Raw genomic sequence first — 15787 nt, 5'->3', positions numbered from 1 at the left:
CAGATGAACAATCACAGCAAGGAGAAATTTCATTCCCTGCATTGAACATTTTGTAACAATCATGGCAAACATTCATCTAGACTCCTCTGCAGTTACAAATCTTGTGCAGATCAATTACTAATGTACTGCAAAATATACTAAAAATCAAACTACACTGCCAAGTAATTGAATTCTGTGCATCTGGGATGCTTTTAGCCTTGCCTTTTTTCCTCATTAATGTCAAACATCCAGTCATTCTCAAAAGGTTTAGCCATAGCTTTCTGAACCTTCCCACACCACTGGATGGGATAGTCAGCAACACCGAATTCCTCTCCCCTCCCCAGTTATAAATATAGTTTTTGTGGCTAAATTCCCTAGATTTACCTCAAAGAAAGGCTACAGTTTGCTCAGCTCCCTAAACTTACTAAGGCTCTCATTACAGACAGCTGTCACCCAGTCAAAGCACTGCAGAGCACAGAGGCCTGAGGCTGCGTGCCTCAGACTGGGCTTTGGATTTAGTTCACTTTCCAGTACAGGGGTTTGTAGCTCTGCCTTTTCTGAAGCCAGCTGAAAAGCCAGCCCACTCTGCTGACAATGGGAGACTGACTGCAGAAACTGGTTTCTTTCAGCCTTGGTTTCAAGAGATGGATCCCTTCCCCCGGCAGGCCATGTATTTCACTCCACTCAAAGATCAACTCCAGTTCAAGCAAGTCCTACCACTCATTGGAATGAGTTGGGGTAATTGCCTGAATCACAGTCCCAACTGCAAACACAGCCTGGGAGAATCCTCCAGGAAACAAAGTCCACAACAGTAAAATTACCAGAAAAGTTAAGATCCATCTTACTCCTGAGGGACAAAATCCACAGCAGTCAGTGTGACCTTTAGAGCTTCACTCTCCCTATAGTATTTGACAGGAATCTGCATGTCTTTCCTCCCACCACAGACCACCTGCCCTTCTACTCACCAGACCAGCACAGAAATAATTTCTGTTGAACAGAAGCCCCCACTGTACTATTAGAGCCCCTACACAGTGTTCAAGTAATGCAAAAGAATGTCCCTGAGCAACCATAACCTGCCTGCTAGTTCAGCTATACCAAGGCATAGATGTTCAAATGTTTCCCTCCCTTACTTGATTTATTATTCTTAATTAAGTGGTTGGATTGTTTGTTGAGCATTCTAGAAGCAATTATTCTTGCTGACGTTTCCAGCGGAGGTGTTACCATATCCCTAAGCTGCCAGCCTACCTTGTCTTCTCAGTGTTGTTTTTAATGTGAAAAGTGATTTACAAGCTATAAAGAAAACCAGTTGGCTCAATCAGGGATTAGTTGGGAGAGAGTTTGACTCTCAGAAAAACAAGTAAGAAATAAACAAAAAACCCAGAGTTTCCATGAAGTACTTTTGTCTCCACTCTTCTAAGAAGCATCCCCATGTAGTCTCAGATGAATCTCTGTTGTAGTCTCAACTAAATGTTTCTTCCACACACACCCCCAGTGTGAGACACACCATTTGGAAACTGATTTCTCCTTCCTACTCACCAGTAGCTTTACATTTAGCAGAGCTTCCTGTGCTCCAGAGGCTGCAGGGCTCTTGAAGAGCTTTGAGGATGGAGATGGCTAAGAGAAAGGGTCATGCTATTCCTGCAGTATTTGTGCATTTTGTCAAAGGCCCCACTTCACATGGAAGTAAACAAAGCACTGTTCTGTTAAATATATATATCAACCAAAACCCCAAACATTAAAAAAAAAATAACAATATTGATTTCATTCCAGTTAGTTCCCTGCTCTAGCAGCCCTTTGCTTCTACAGGATGGATGATAAAGATCTGCAAAGTCCCAAAAGATCTGCAGTGCAATTTTTTATTATTTTTTATAAGTGTCTGCTATAAACCCCCATACTGGAAAGTGAACAGGTATTTTTCATCTTTTCTACCTGCCTCACAAGCAAGTTTTGTACATTTGCTTCTGGCTAAAATTAAGAGAAGAAAAGGCTAGGAACTAAAAAAAAAAAAAAATCAATCAAAAGCCACGTCAGTGTCCTGGGATACAAAACAGAAGATTCACACTTAGACTAAATATAGGGAGAAGCTTTGAATTAGTTCTTCACCATCCAAGCCAAAGAAGAAAGCAAAGCCAGAAACAGCACACAAATGTCATGGTGGAAAAGTCATAGTTTCAACAACTTGACCTCTTCTAAAGGCTGTTAACAATGTCACAAATCTGTGTGCCATTTGTTCATGGCAGAAGTCAAAGGAGGAGGGGGAACCAAGACAGGTGAGGCAGCTAGCAGAAGTCAAGGAGCACCCGAGGATATGAACACCCCATCTTCTTTTCCACAGCAGCAGCTCACTGAGTTCCTCCTACCTCTAGGGGGATAGGCCCAGTTTTACCTCCACTTCCACCTCCACAGGGAGAGCAGTGGAGTAGCTTGTGACCTATCTTTCACCTCCTCACCCATCTTCCTCACTCTGCTTCCTGTGCAGTCATTTTCTCAGTTACATTCCACTTGTCTCAAAATGTATTTGAAGAGCCCTTTTACAGTCAGTTGAAACAGTTTCTAAAGCCAGTGCCCAAAAATTTTACTCCACTCCCTCTCATTTCTAACTACACTTGTAGTTTGCTCCTGGTGGTTTTTACAGCTCTCCCAATCCTCTCCTTAGTGAGCCAGCTATACTGTTACAAGCCACCTATTTATTGCTTGTACTGCTCTCTACATCCCCATTTAACTACATTGGCCTCAGATGAGCATTAAATGATACGAGCTTTGAGCTGCAATTTCTCTGCCCATTCCTGAATTATAAAGGAGCTTGATTAACCCGAGACCAATGATGTGATGCACCCCTACAGAGAGCCCACAAGGTTTCTCCACTCTGCTCTCTGTGCCCCTCTTTCACTCATGGATGCTCCCTCTCTCTTTTAGAACTGAAAGATGGGATGCAGTAGGGACATATGGACCCCTGAGTCCACACGTCTCAGACTGCTCACAGACGTTGGTCTTTCCCCATATATACTGAGTTTAATGGGACAGTAAACAGTCAGGGAGAAGAATTATTAGTCATTCTACTAAAACTACCACCTCTCCCTTATGCTCTCTATTACTTTACTTAGCTTAAACATAGGTTAGAAACACATTTTCATTGCATTTTGTTATGCTCCCTAAAATCACCTGCTGAGAAAAAGCAATAAAATGCAACTAAACACTCATTTAAGCCTGCAATAATGGGAAAATGGGATCATTACCTATGCTGCCATTAGCCCACACACCTTAATTACTTTGCATTTCAATCTTTCTCCAAACTTCTTACAAATATCCATTATCTCTAATGATGGCTGGAACATCAAACCCAGCCCTAAGTCACTACTTGGTCACTTGTCTCAAAACTACAGTTAACCTCCACACTCTGACACAAAGCTATGCAGTAGGTTGTCTTTGTAGGATCACTCATCCTTACATTTTCCCTCAGGCCTTCTGTTTTATTGCTTGTGTATGTATACTTCTGCTTTTGTATGTCCCATGGAAAACAGATTTGAAGCCTGTCACTGTCTTAAAGCAAATGCCCCGGGGCCAGGAAAGGTTCAAGTTTTTGTATTCCAGATTCTCAATTCTAACATCATCATGTCACCCCTGGCAAAGGTGGCATTAAAAACGTGAGCTGAGATCTCAAGAGACACAGGCTCCTAAACTACACTCGATATCAGCCTTCTTACTCTCCATGTGTTCAGGCATCTATTCTGATAGTACAAACTCCTGTAGGAATCAAGTCTAGAAAGGAAACAACTTTCCCTAGTGTCAATGCCAAGGCAAGAGGTGTCACATAATACATGTCAGAAAGAGACTTCTGGGGCTGACTGAGCACCACACCTTATGGTGAGCCAGCTAGTCTCAGAGCAGGTACAAACACTCCACCAGTCTCTGCACTTCAGATACCAGTAGGTCTTGTCCACCCTGTCAACAGATCCTTTCATTCACCTTGAAACAGAAAGAGGGCAGAATGAATTCATCCACCTTTGATGTATATGAAATTGTTAGGACTGAGGTTAAAATAGCTCCCAAGGGTTTCACTCAGCATTGCCTTCCTATCAAGGTATTCATTCTCCTTGCCTTCAGCATTGGTGTTGTTGGCTCTAAGCAATCACTCTTTAGCTTTACAAGCTCAGAATTAGGTAGATACTAGAACAGCTGGTACTGTAACTCCATCAGAGTAGGGCAGCATCTTTCCACGAGCACAAAACTTCTTAACTGCATGCCTCAGCATTATAAGGTATGACCTTGTAGGCCTGTCATGGTGCAATCCTTGAATGAGTAACAAAACATGTACCTAACACCATCAGTTTGTCATTTTAGATGCCAGATCCAAACTTCAGATGCTAATCCATCAGTGTAAGAATGCATCACATCTAGCCTACTGCAGATGCCTACCAGAATTATCCTGGGATGTGTACAGAAAGATGGTGTCTTATCAAAAGCTGAACCAGCAACCCTAACCATGGGCTATAAAGCTTTAGCAGTGGAAGATGCCTTGTACTGCAGCAGACTCACAACCACAAACTGAAGGGTCTTAGAACTCACTTCCCCGTGCATCAAATCTTCAACTCATCTCTGCACAAGTCTTCAACTGCTGCATTTTAGAGAGCATGGCAGAAATAACTGAATCAGCTCCAAAAAGCATGAGAAAAAGCAATAGAGAAAAGCAAGAATGGTGTTCCAGCAGAACTCTTCAGCTCAGGTTAGTCTGACAGTTTCTAAGACCCTTGTGAACTTGAGTGTACCTGCATGGACTCCTGTTCTACAACACACAGCACCACCACACTGATGCTACAGGCCATCACTGGCCATAAACCAAGCTGTCAAGTATGAATCCTGGGCTCCTGTCCCCTATACTCTGTGACATTTGTCAACAACACCTCTTAGTGCATTCACAAGTTCCACTCATCCAGCAATGCCAGCAATATAAGTGTCTCCACTTTCTCCTATCCTGCTTCACTTTGAAGCACAAAGCCCAAAGACAAGACATTGTTCAAACTGTGTCGCAATTGGCTTTTTCAGAGGAAGAGACACTTCATATCCACCTGCTGAGATTTCAGAATGGAACAAGAGAAGCTGGCACCTGCCCTGGAAAATGTGAGAGATGGCACTGCCCCACCTGAGGGCTCTGACACAATTTTAATGTGTGGTCAGTGTTAATCCAACATCGCTTCACAAGCCTGAGGAACAACCAAGGAACTTGCTCCTCAAGTCAGAGCCTTACTCCCTCTTCAAATGGTGCAGCTGTAGAAACTGAAAACCATGATGACTTTTTAATTCACAGGTAGGACTCTTGTTGTCATCTCAAGGAGGAATAACTTCCCTCTAAGCCAGATCCGACTGCAGAGTCAGGATCAATCAGCTGAGAGGAAGATTACTGTGCTGTGTTCTAAGACAGTGACCAAGGTAACAGTTCATCCTTGCTGTGCAGAAGACAGGTCCACTAGCAAGAACACTAGACACTACACAGGCTCTGTTTTTAAGAGCAGGTGAGACAAAGCTAAACTTAGAACCTACATGATGAAAATAGGGAGGTGATTTTCCTCATCCAGCTTTTCTCTGCAGCCAATTTTGGTTTTAAAAGTAATGAGTCTGTTGCCATGAGCTCAGAGAACTCCTGAAAAAATCAGTGGCAGTGTGACAGGTAAGACAAACCCTAGTCCTCAGTGAGCAGAAGTGACGCTGACCAGGGCTCTACTCCACCCTGCCAGGTAAGGTGGCATCCACTGGGTGCCCACAGCCCAAGTCTCTAAGAGCTCTTCCCCTGCACCCACTTGAAACATCACTCCTCTAGTTGCCAATTCAAATACATTATTGATTGAGCAAGATACACACAGAAGAGCACCTTCCCAAAGCAAAGAGCACGGTGGCAGACCACTGCCAGTGCTCACAGCAAGTCCCATTCACCCCTGTACTCTGCCACACCTGCCTCAGTTACACTAGCCAGGTTGGTCAAGTGCAGCTCTCTGGTAACAACAGAATAAAGTTGGGGAACTGAACTAAGGGGTTCCAGTCCCAGTAAATCAAGAGCTGATACTCTAATGCACTCACTAACAGTTGTCTACCTCTCCAACTAATCTGAGAGTCATCACAGTTTCCAATACATGGCAAATGGATCCTTTGTGGATCCAATGGGATTAATCACATGCTTCAGGTGAAGCATGTTTTTAAATATCTAATTCATACTCATATGGACTGAAAAATCTGCTCTGTTAGCTATCAGTCCTCTAAAAGGGCAGGGTGTTTCTAAAGAAAATATCATATAATAATTAACTGAAACCCTGAACTTCCACCTTTTGGTGCAATTTACCCTATAATTTTCATTCCAGATGACAGAAAAAGTGTGTTTGCTTAGCTAATAAAACCATTTAGCCAAGCAACCCCCTTGCTTAGGGTTCAGACCAATTTCCTTTGGTTCACCTTTGTGTCTAGGCAAGCCCTGTTATCTGCAGCAAGCTATCACTCAGCCTGTCAAACACATCAATTAAACCACAGTAGCTCTGTTACTCTTACCTTGGTGCTCAACAACCTGGTTCCAGCCCTTGAGAAACTCCAGCGATCAGCAGACACATTGCAAAACTCCAACCTGCTTTGCACAGTCTTCAACACTTTGCAAGCTGTCAGAATTCTTGTCATCTTGAAAGCTGCTGACGGGTAACTAAAGTTTAAAGAAAACAAGGCAAAACAAAAATCTTTCAGGATTTGGTGCAGCCAAGATACTCGTGCAGATCACGGGGAACGAGAGCAGAGACAGAGTGGGCGTGCTGGACTGGTTGTGCAGCCCTGCCCTACAGCTTCCCATTTACTCTGCCATTTAAAGCCTTTGGGGCAGCCCCACCTCCTCCCACCCCTCCTTGTAGGGGTGCTAGCTTAGACACCCTTGCAGCACTTATTCTTCAGGTTGGTCTCAGAGCACTGGTGTAGGGGTTGCATCGCAGGCCAGACACGAGCTCTGCCTGCAGGAAGACAGCAAAACCCGCTGGAGAAATCACACGCACAGCATCCAAGACAGTCCTCACCCTCTGGAATAAACATGTTACATTTCAGTAAGAGACAAGGAACAGCACCACTTGTTCTCCTAACACCACGTGGTCTAGGCAAATTAAGAGAGCTTGTTCATATTGAGCTGTGAGTGTTCTTCAGCATGTCATCTGGGGTCCGCATATGAGCTACAAGCATACTTGTACTAAAAGCAGTGGGAAGACCAATTCTCTGGAAAGCCATAGTCTTTCTGTTCTGTGTTTGGAGAGTACAGTCACCAGAAGTCCAAGCACAGGTCCCAAAGTGCTGTCCAACCTCAAATAAATGAAGAGGACAACATCAGGGAAAATAAATGGCTGCAAGAGAGAAACTTCCTTGGTAAAATTGAAACGCGCAACAACTGAAATAAGGTGAAATGCTCCATGTGCTGTCTCCTGACTGACAACAGACTTTTGTCACTATCACAGGTTTCCTATAACTCTACACTAGAGTCTTCAAAAAAAAATTGTGTTCCTCATTAGCCAGACATGGAAATGGGTAATGAAGACAAAAGCTGTGGGAGAAGCATGCATGTTATTATTCTTCAAGAACTAAAACAGTGAGGCACCCTTTGAAACCCATGTGATGAAAGCTTCAAGTACCTCAGAGTAAGGGAAAACAGAAAAGTGACATACAGATTTTTTTTTTTTGCAGCTGGTCACATACTGGTGTAAAGAATTTAGGTGATCTTTTCTAACCAGTGACTAATAATCAGGACTTCTTTGTATACAGTGGTTTGTGATTAGTCTAAATTGAAGCCACATGTTTCCTGCAGCTCACTACAGCACCAAGTTGAACCAGCATGCATGTAATAACAGACAGAGAAGAGAGGGCCATGAGGTTTGGGCACCCTCTGTGATGTCAAGACCATATTGGGAACTTGGGTGAGAAACACGTGGCAAGGGCCTGGATCCAGATAATTGAAAGCGACAGAAGGAGATAGGGTGGACAAAAGACTGGGTGTAGAGGAGCTCATTGCTTTAACATGAGCTTTACAAGTGCGCAGAGCTGAGAGAAGCAAGCCAACAATGTTCCCTGGAAACTTGAGTGTGGTTTAGGAAAGACATAACTTTTCCTACAAGATACCTGACAAGATGCAACAGCTGCATAACCCCATCATGAACTGGATTCAGATTGTCAGGGAACAGCAAGGATGGCCCAACGACTACTGCTAGAAACTTGACGCTCTGTCTTCCCCTTTTTTAATCCATATTTTATTATCCAAATGTATGAAGCTCACCTCAGACCCCATGAGATTAGGAAGGTTATGGCTCCAGTGTAACAACCACCTTCTTTATCAAAGCCTCCACTATGGTGGAGGAACTGACCTCTGCCAAAAACAGGAAAACACATCCAAGCTATTTGTCTTGCTGCCAACATGCTAAAAAGAGGTGACGAACTGATGAACTGTTGACTCTTTAAGGCCAGAAAATCTATCAGGTATTCCTGAGAGAAGCCTCAGTTCAAGCAAAACGTGTCAACGTACAAAGGAGCTTTCTGTGGTTTGGAGAGATCTTAAGTATATGCTTTGCTTAACATAAAGACCAGGGGAGGCAGAATCACTAAGAAACAGGGAATCAATAAAGAAACAAAAAATAAAAGAGGGGGAAAATGGGAAAGCAGAGACCCATGGTTTTATAGAGAAGCAACCACACTGCCTGAGCTTAAAACTTGCCTGCCAGTACATGACTTGCAAGCATTATCATTGTCCCTTCAGTATATAAAGTTTGGGCAGGGGGTCTGGAGGAAGGACACGTATCAAGGTCGTCAGGAACGTAAAGCCATGAAGGCTGAAGATTCACTCAGACAAAAGCAGCTCAAATACTGGGGGAGGGAAGTACTCACAACTCAGGCTTCCCTAACACGGTCTTAGACTTGGCACATCTCTTTGGAAAAGGCAGACTGCCTCTTGTTTCATATTCACTCACGCTGTTTCATACACAAATAGGGAGTAGGACAAGGAGACCAAAGTGGTCATTAAAATGAGGAGCCTTTTCTTACTGCTTAAAAGCGAAAAATATCAGAAATTAAATTCATCACATAGTCCCACTGTACCCTACAAACCAAACAAAACCAGTGGTCTGTGGCTTTGTAAATCCCCAAGGCCAAGATATTCAAAGAAAGCTAAGTGCCTGCATTTTCAGAGGCTTAAAACAAACTGCTCAATTTTCAGAAGAGAAGTGCTCAGAGCACTTGAGGCCCTGCTTAGATGCCCCAGGACTGGCACCCCAAAATGGAAGCCCCCAGAGCTGCTCATCAGAGCTGGGAAGCCCTGCTATAAGCAACCAAGCTATGCAGGATTTTTCATTTTCAAGTTGTCTCTAAAATACACTAAATATTTCCATTCTTGCTTGAAAGACAAGAAACCAGGACCAATTTGTGGGCATATTGGCCCAGATTCACACCAATGCAACTCCCAAGTAACTTCCTCCAGCTCACTGAAGCTCCACTGGTGTAAGTCTCCCCTGGACTGGGATCAATTTAACAATCAGCCCACATGAATTGCTTGGACTCTTCTTTGTGTGTCTGAGATCAGAGAGGAGTTCTTTCCCCTGGTGTCCTTCAGATGAGTCTGGAAATCTCTCCTGCCACCTGTCAGGTTGTGTCTGATTTCTGACCCCCATCTTGCCCTGAGTAAAATACATGTCAAAATTAAGAGTGCAAAAGCAGAAAAGCTGAAGATGCCAGAAAAAATTAATTTCTCTGCTGCAACAGGGAACAAGACAGATACTGTCCTCCATCCCTACAGCTAGCAGAAAAGATCTCAAAGTGATCTGGAAGCCCTGTCTTCCATTTCATGGCAAGCTCCACTTGCTTCCCAGGGAACTTGTAGGAAGAGTTTCAAAAGTGCCTGAAAAATACTAAAATTTGCCCTGTATTTTCTAACCAGATGTTGATTTATCAAATAAGATGACTGCAGTGGATACAACAGTAAGTTTGAGCTAGATAACAATTTATGTTCACAGCATACTGCTAACAACTCCATCAAACCTCATTGCCCTGGAGACCATCACTTTCAGGATGTGCGAGGGGGGATAAACTGAAGTTGTCTTGTTCACATGCAAATGAACTAAGAGCATCCAGGCATCCCCTATCACCTCACCCTCTTGGATCGCTGCAGGTAAGAGAGCAAGCTCAGTTATACCTTCAGATCTGCCGCTTTGAGCCCATTTCAAAACAAATGAAGCATTTCAAGCAAAATCTACAATGTTTAGGAAACACAGTAATTGCAATGCAAAGCGCAACAAGCCAAGAATTTCAAAACTAAGATTTCACCTGAGTATATGGAGAGAAACTGAAAGGAATAAGAATCAAGTGCAAGCCTTACCCCTTGGCTCTCCTGAATTCTGTTACTTAAGGCACCACCAGAACATGCCTGCATTTTTTCCAGAGTTTGTTCTACTTTAGAAGAGGTCTGGGGAAAAGGGTATCTTAAATTTTAATAGGAGAGGTTCATAGCAGATCAAAATACCATCTTCATATTCAGGTACTGCATTTTGATTCACCCTTACCAACTCACATGACTGTACATCCTGACACTTTACTTTCTTCCAGCCAAACAGTAGTAGCAGTTCACTATTAGAGAACTTAAGCCTTAATATATATGCAGCAAAAAAAGTTTGTTGATGTGATGAAAACCTTTAAGATACTGTTCTGACCTCAGCACAGAAGATAAATTTTTTAAAGACACATTTCAAATTATACCAAGTTCAAGTCTTGCCAGATCTTTTCCCAGACATAAATCCTGCATTAGCAGAAAATGACAGATTCATATATTCATTCAGGATTTCTGGACAGCTAGAAATACTGGCTGTGTCCACTCTGCCTGCACAGATGGACTCTGTAGAACTCCCACGTGGAGATCAAAGATCTGTGGAAGCATCACATGCCCTGGGTGTGTGCAGCTCAACAGCACACCTGCTAGGAAGGCAAGTCTGGCACTGTCCTGCAGTAGGGAATTCCCATTGCGTGGACCATACTGCATATCCACAGAGATATGACTGGCAAAGTTCATAAAACCTGGCAGAACAACACACGCAGGTTAGGATGAAGCCTGATTTGGAGGAGCTAATCCATCCTGCATCACCTGGGATCTGACAGCTCCTGCCAAATGGTACCTTGACAGAAGTATACTACAGATACAGACAGAAATATATATACATAGATACAGAAAAACAAGGCTAGGTTTGGCCATAGCAATTCCCCTTCCCTTTCGGTCTCAGTCAAATTTTGAGTAAACAGCAGGCATTCAAGGCTCTATTTTCTCTTATTGTTTGAGTCCCTTCATGTGGCATAAACATTGATAAGCACTTCCTTCGCTTGCCTAGCTTACTGACAAGCCAAATAAACCTTACTAAAAATCCACCTGCTTGTTTCCTCAGAGATGGAGAGACTGGTTGCTATCCAAAAAGTCAAGCAGTGCTGATTCTTTACTTTTCTTTTACTTATTTTTCTATCATAGTCCTGAAACTGTGAGTTTTCATCCTCCTAGTCCAGTTTCAGTAAGGCATAGAATGGATGTGACAATAGCTCAAGCCTTCAACCTAAACTTTTTTCTCATTGAGCTTCCCAAAAAAACATAGAATTGCTTTTAAACTAATAAAAGACAGGCAAGATTTAATATAAACTCAGATGATTGGATGATTGATTTTTTTAAATAGAAAGAATTCCAAGTGACAAGGCAAGAAGAACAGGAACAAAAAATGGACAGCTCCTAGTGCCCACTGTGTCCTTACAGGTGTGCTCTTGCTTGCAGTTTATTTTCCATTCAACTCAGTGCCTTCCTGAGATGCAGAATGCCTAGTCCTCTCTGGTTCCTAGTCCCTTCTCCCCCTGAGATCCTGCTTTTTGCTCTCTGCTTCCTTCTACAGCTTCTCTGCATAAGTAACATTCGCCCAGCTCCTTGTTGTGACTCTCCTGCCCACCACACTCCATTGGTCCCAAAAGCTGCTTTCCCTTGAGCACACTTTAGAGGAAAGAAGTCACCATCCCTGTTCAGTTTCCCCCACTACTACTCACTTACAGGAAAAAAAAAACAAAAAACAAAAACAAAACAACAAAAAAAGAACCAACAAATTGATTGTTGCATCATTGTTATTTTCTTTAAACTTGCCTGTGTGATAGTGGCAGGCATTTTTCCCTCAAAATCTCTGTGATCCCTCTGGATTGGCCAGCCAGCAATGTAACAACCTGACAGTGCAGCTGATGTCTTACTTGACAAATAGCCCTGCTGCCTTCACTGGGAGCTATCCTCCAAAGTCATGCATGACTTTCTAAGCATGGCAGCATTCAACTGTAAGATTTTAAATGCACAGTTTACCCACCAGCTTAAACCATATCAGGGCAGCCTACTCTGCACTCATCCACAACTCCACTCCACTGTTTCCTTATACTGACCATTTTACTTTGTGGAGAGTTTCAGAAAATGTGCTCTTTTCTGCTCTGAGCATCACTAAGTCCCTTCCTGTGGAAAAAAAAAAAAAGCTATTGGCTAACATGGTTAAGTAAAAATTGTTATGGGAAATACTGGGAAAAATTTAACTCACAGCCATCATAATGATGGCAGGTTCATATCAGATCAGTTACATGATCAGATGTTTACATTTTTTTGGCATCTTTATATCTTCACACTCATTTACTCCTTTCACCTGTATCTACTAGGCAAAGACTCAGCTAAATACATGGAGAGAATACAAGGAGAGCTTTATCTGCTCCCAAAGACAAAGCTGTGAAGATTTTATTGATAGCTGTAATTGGATTCTACAAGTCAGCCTGAAAGGAGAATTAATTTCTGTATTTACACTTTTCCCCTTTGCTTTTATACAATTTTCTACATGATTCTTTTTCCTGCAAGGACAGATTCTGACTGCCATCTGTTACCTACCTAGTACCTTCCACAAGAACTGGCAACAATGCTACCAAACCTTAACCATCTCCTGCAGAAGGGAACAATAAACATGAACAAAAAGTAAGAGATCCGTTTTTAACAGCTCAGTGAAATCTTATTGCTAAGTTCCAACCCTTAAATCCTCACAGAAAACATGCATGTCTGGGTGACAGAGAAGCCACAGATCTGAGCCACAAGCCAATATAAATTAATGGAAAACACAACAAGCAAGTGTTCTTTAAAGAAGATGTGTAAACCTCAGGTTGGTGAGGGCTTGAGATACAGTGCAAAATTCAGCCTGTTCTCCTCGTGGGTCTTTGGCTGACAAAAGCTCCTTCTGAAGAAAAGATGGAGACATTTATACTTTTAGATGAAAAACACAGTAACTACAATCTGAAACATCTTTCTAATTCTGACTGAATGTCACTTTATGTTTGGGAGTCCAGAGAAACAAAAAGTATAAACAAATGTTTTAAACAGAGTTGTTACATTTTTTATGTTATTAATACTGCAAGTATTTATTTGAACTACTGCAAATCTTTTTTTTTCTTAGAGAAATATATTTCTCCTCTTTTAAATTAACATTTTCCTTCTGTTTTTTTGTTTGCTTGTTTTCAAAACACCAACCAAAAAGCAAATTCCCGTTAAAAACATAAACCAAGACTTTCATTTTGGTATTTTTAATTGAAATGTCAAAAAGCATCAGAATCAAACTGAGATGTAGTTTCACTTTTCTTCAAAAATATTTGTCCGGTCCAGCAACAGCTAATAGTAATTTAGTTCTGCAGGGCAAATACTTAGCCGTGGAAACAGACCCTCATGTCCAATGCACAGTTCTATAAAAGAAAGGAAACCTGCCTCAAAACAACCCAAGTGTCCAGGGGTGGTAGCAAATACTAAAGGGATTCAGGATACTAAAGTGTTAACGATCAATCAACAGGCCCTGTGACTGTTTCAGTTACCATCTTACATGATCACTTTTAAAGCTAATAAACACTTCTCATTTTTAAAAGGAAAAAATACTCTAACAAAGTAACTGAAAATCTCCAAACAAGGCCATGTGAAGGACAGCTTTAAAAAGAAAAAAAAAAAAAAGGCAAATCTGTTGATAATTCTGAACAGCCTACCTTGACACCTCCCTTCTTTTCCAAATTTTGTATATAAGCAGTAATCAAGACTAGTACAGTTTATCTAATGCATGACAAGAAGACTGTTATATATCTATTTACAGGTTAGAGAAAATCCATTTTCATGGAGATTGAACTTTTCTCTAAGGCTTCAGCAGCCCAGAGTACACTCATCTGCTGTCTGGGATACAGAGCCCATGCTTCACCCAAACTTGACAAAGATAAGGTTCTTATCTCCAGCAAGAGAAAAAGAATCAAGGCCTTTAAAATGGGGCAAAATCCATTGCCACTGGGATTAGCAGCTCTTCTTAGATCAGCTGACTTGGAAGAAATAAGAGAAAACCCTTGCAGTATCTGAAAGAGACTGATATTATTCCAAAAGGCCAATTTCAGAAAACCCTTAGTTAGCTAAAACCAGGTGTAACCAGAAAACACTGCCCGAGAGGTAATAATGACTACACAAAGTGCAGTTTGTTCCCAGTGCCACGACTAAGCACTACACTGCAGACACAACTCTGGTTTTCATGTTGATGACTGGCTCCAGGAGTCTCAGAGCTACCTGATAGGAGCCTGCAGTGTCTGGCTTCAGACCAGAGCTGAATTCTATTTACTGGAAGATTTTAGGAGGCAGCAGGATTTCTCATTCCTTGATGTTTTCTAAAAAGACAGTTTTACAAATGGGAGCCAGGATTAGGAGTCATCCCTTTTCCGTTGTGATTCCAGAGGCTCACACATTCCACTGGCCTCTTCCTCAGGATCACTAAAAAGGCCAAACTCATTTTATGAAATAAAAACAAATCAAAAGTCCTACACAAACACCACCTCCCCCATGCTACACAGTCTTTACACAGTTTAAAAATAACGTGACCTTACAATGCAAGATTAGCTACATTTGCTCAAGATCTGTGGTACACTTGCTTCCTGCTGTGGCAACCCTGCCATGTGGGAATATTTGATAAGTTATCATACCCCAGTGTGTTTGTTGTAGCAAAGGAAAACAAAATTGACTTGCCCTTGATTAGATTGTAAATAAATAGCTTTTATCTAGAATGAAGACTACAATATAAACTGTTCCTGAGCTGCTAATTTATGCACATAAAACTACGTGCATTCACACAGGCACAGGCTGTGTTCACTGGACAGTTACAATAGGTTTTTTACTTGATAGTCCTTTTACCACTAGTTAAATATAATTTCACTAAAATAAAAAATTCTATAACTAAGTTCTTTTCATGGACATTTTGACCTGAGACAGACCATTAGGTCCAACCTTCCTGGTGGACATCAACAGAAGATCTAGGCCAGACCCATCGCACACCACTCTGTGGTCTGTGATCTCAGATCTATGACTAGGGAGGCTCAGAAACAAAAAAATGAATTGAGTAGAGATAGAAAGCATCCAGCAGAATGGAGCAGAAGAGCATGTTACAGACATAGGTATTTCCTGGAACAACTGATCCTCACAGCTAGGCACTCTGAAATACAATTCACAATAACTGCCACTAGTAGGACAGCTACCCATTCCCTGGACTGCAAAAAACCCAGATGAAACAGACACATTGTTCCCAGTACAAATGTAGGCATGTTTTGAGGAAAGGAGCACCTCCACTGAAATGGTGGAACATGTGACAGGTCACAATGATATGTGCTAGTAGCTTGAGTATAAATACTCATATAAAGTATCACCTCCCAGCCTTATCCATGAAAGTTTGTACAGAGGCAGAAATGCTCTACTAATAACATGCTCTTACAA

General features: G+C 41.9%; 1 protein-coding gene across 2 annotated transcripts in view; it reads right to left on the bottom strand.

Moving 5' to 3' along the window:
• Window positions 1–15787, bottom strand: part of CPS1 (carbamoyl-phosphate synthase 1) — a 120721-nt gene that overhangs the window by 92302 nt on the left and 12632 nt on the right. For both annotated transcript variants that reach the window (XM_051624102.1, XM_051624103.1), the window contains exon 3: window positions 6514–6658. In XM_051624102.1, the coding sequence (XP_051480062.1) occupies window positions 6514–6658 (145 nt within the window). The remainder of the gene's footprint in view (window positions 1–6513; window positions 6659–15787) is intronic.

This window comes from Apus apus, chromosome 6 (assembly GCF_020740795.1).
Source record: "Apus apus isolate bApuApu2 chromosome 6, bApuApu2.pri.cur, whole genome shotgun sequence".
Taxonomy (NCBI): domain Eukaryota; kingdom Metazoa; phylum Chordata; class Aves; order Apodiformes; family Apodidae; genus Apus; species Apus apus.
The sequence above is the reverse complement of the archived record's forward strand: the minus strand, read 5'-3'. Positions and strand labels throughout refer to the sequence as shown.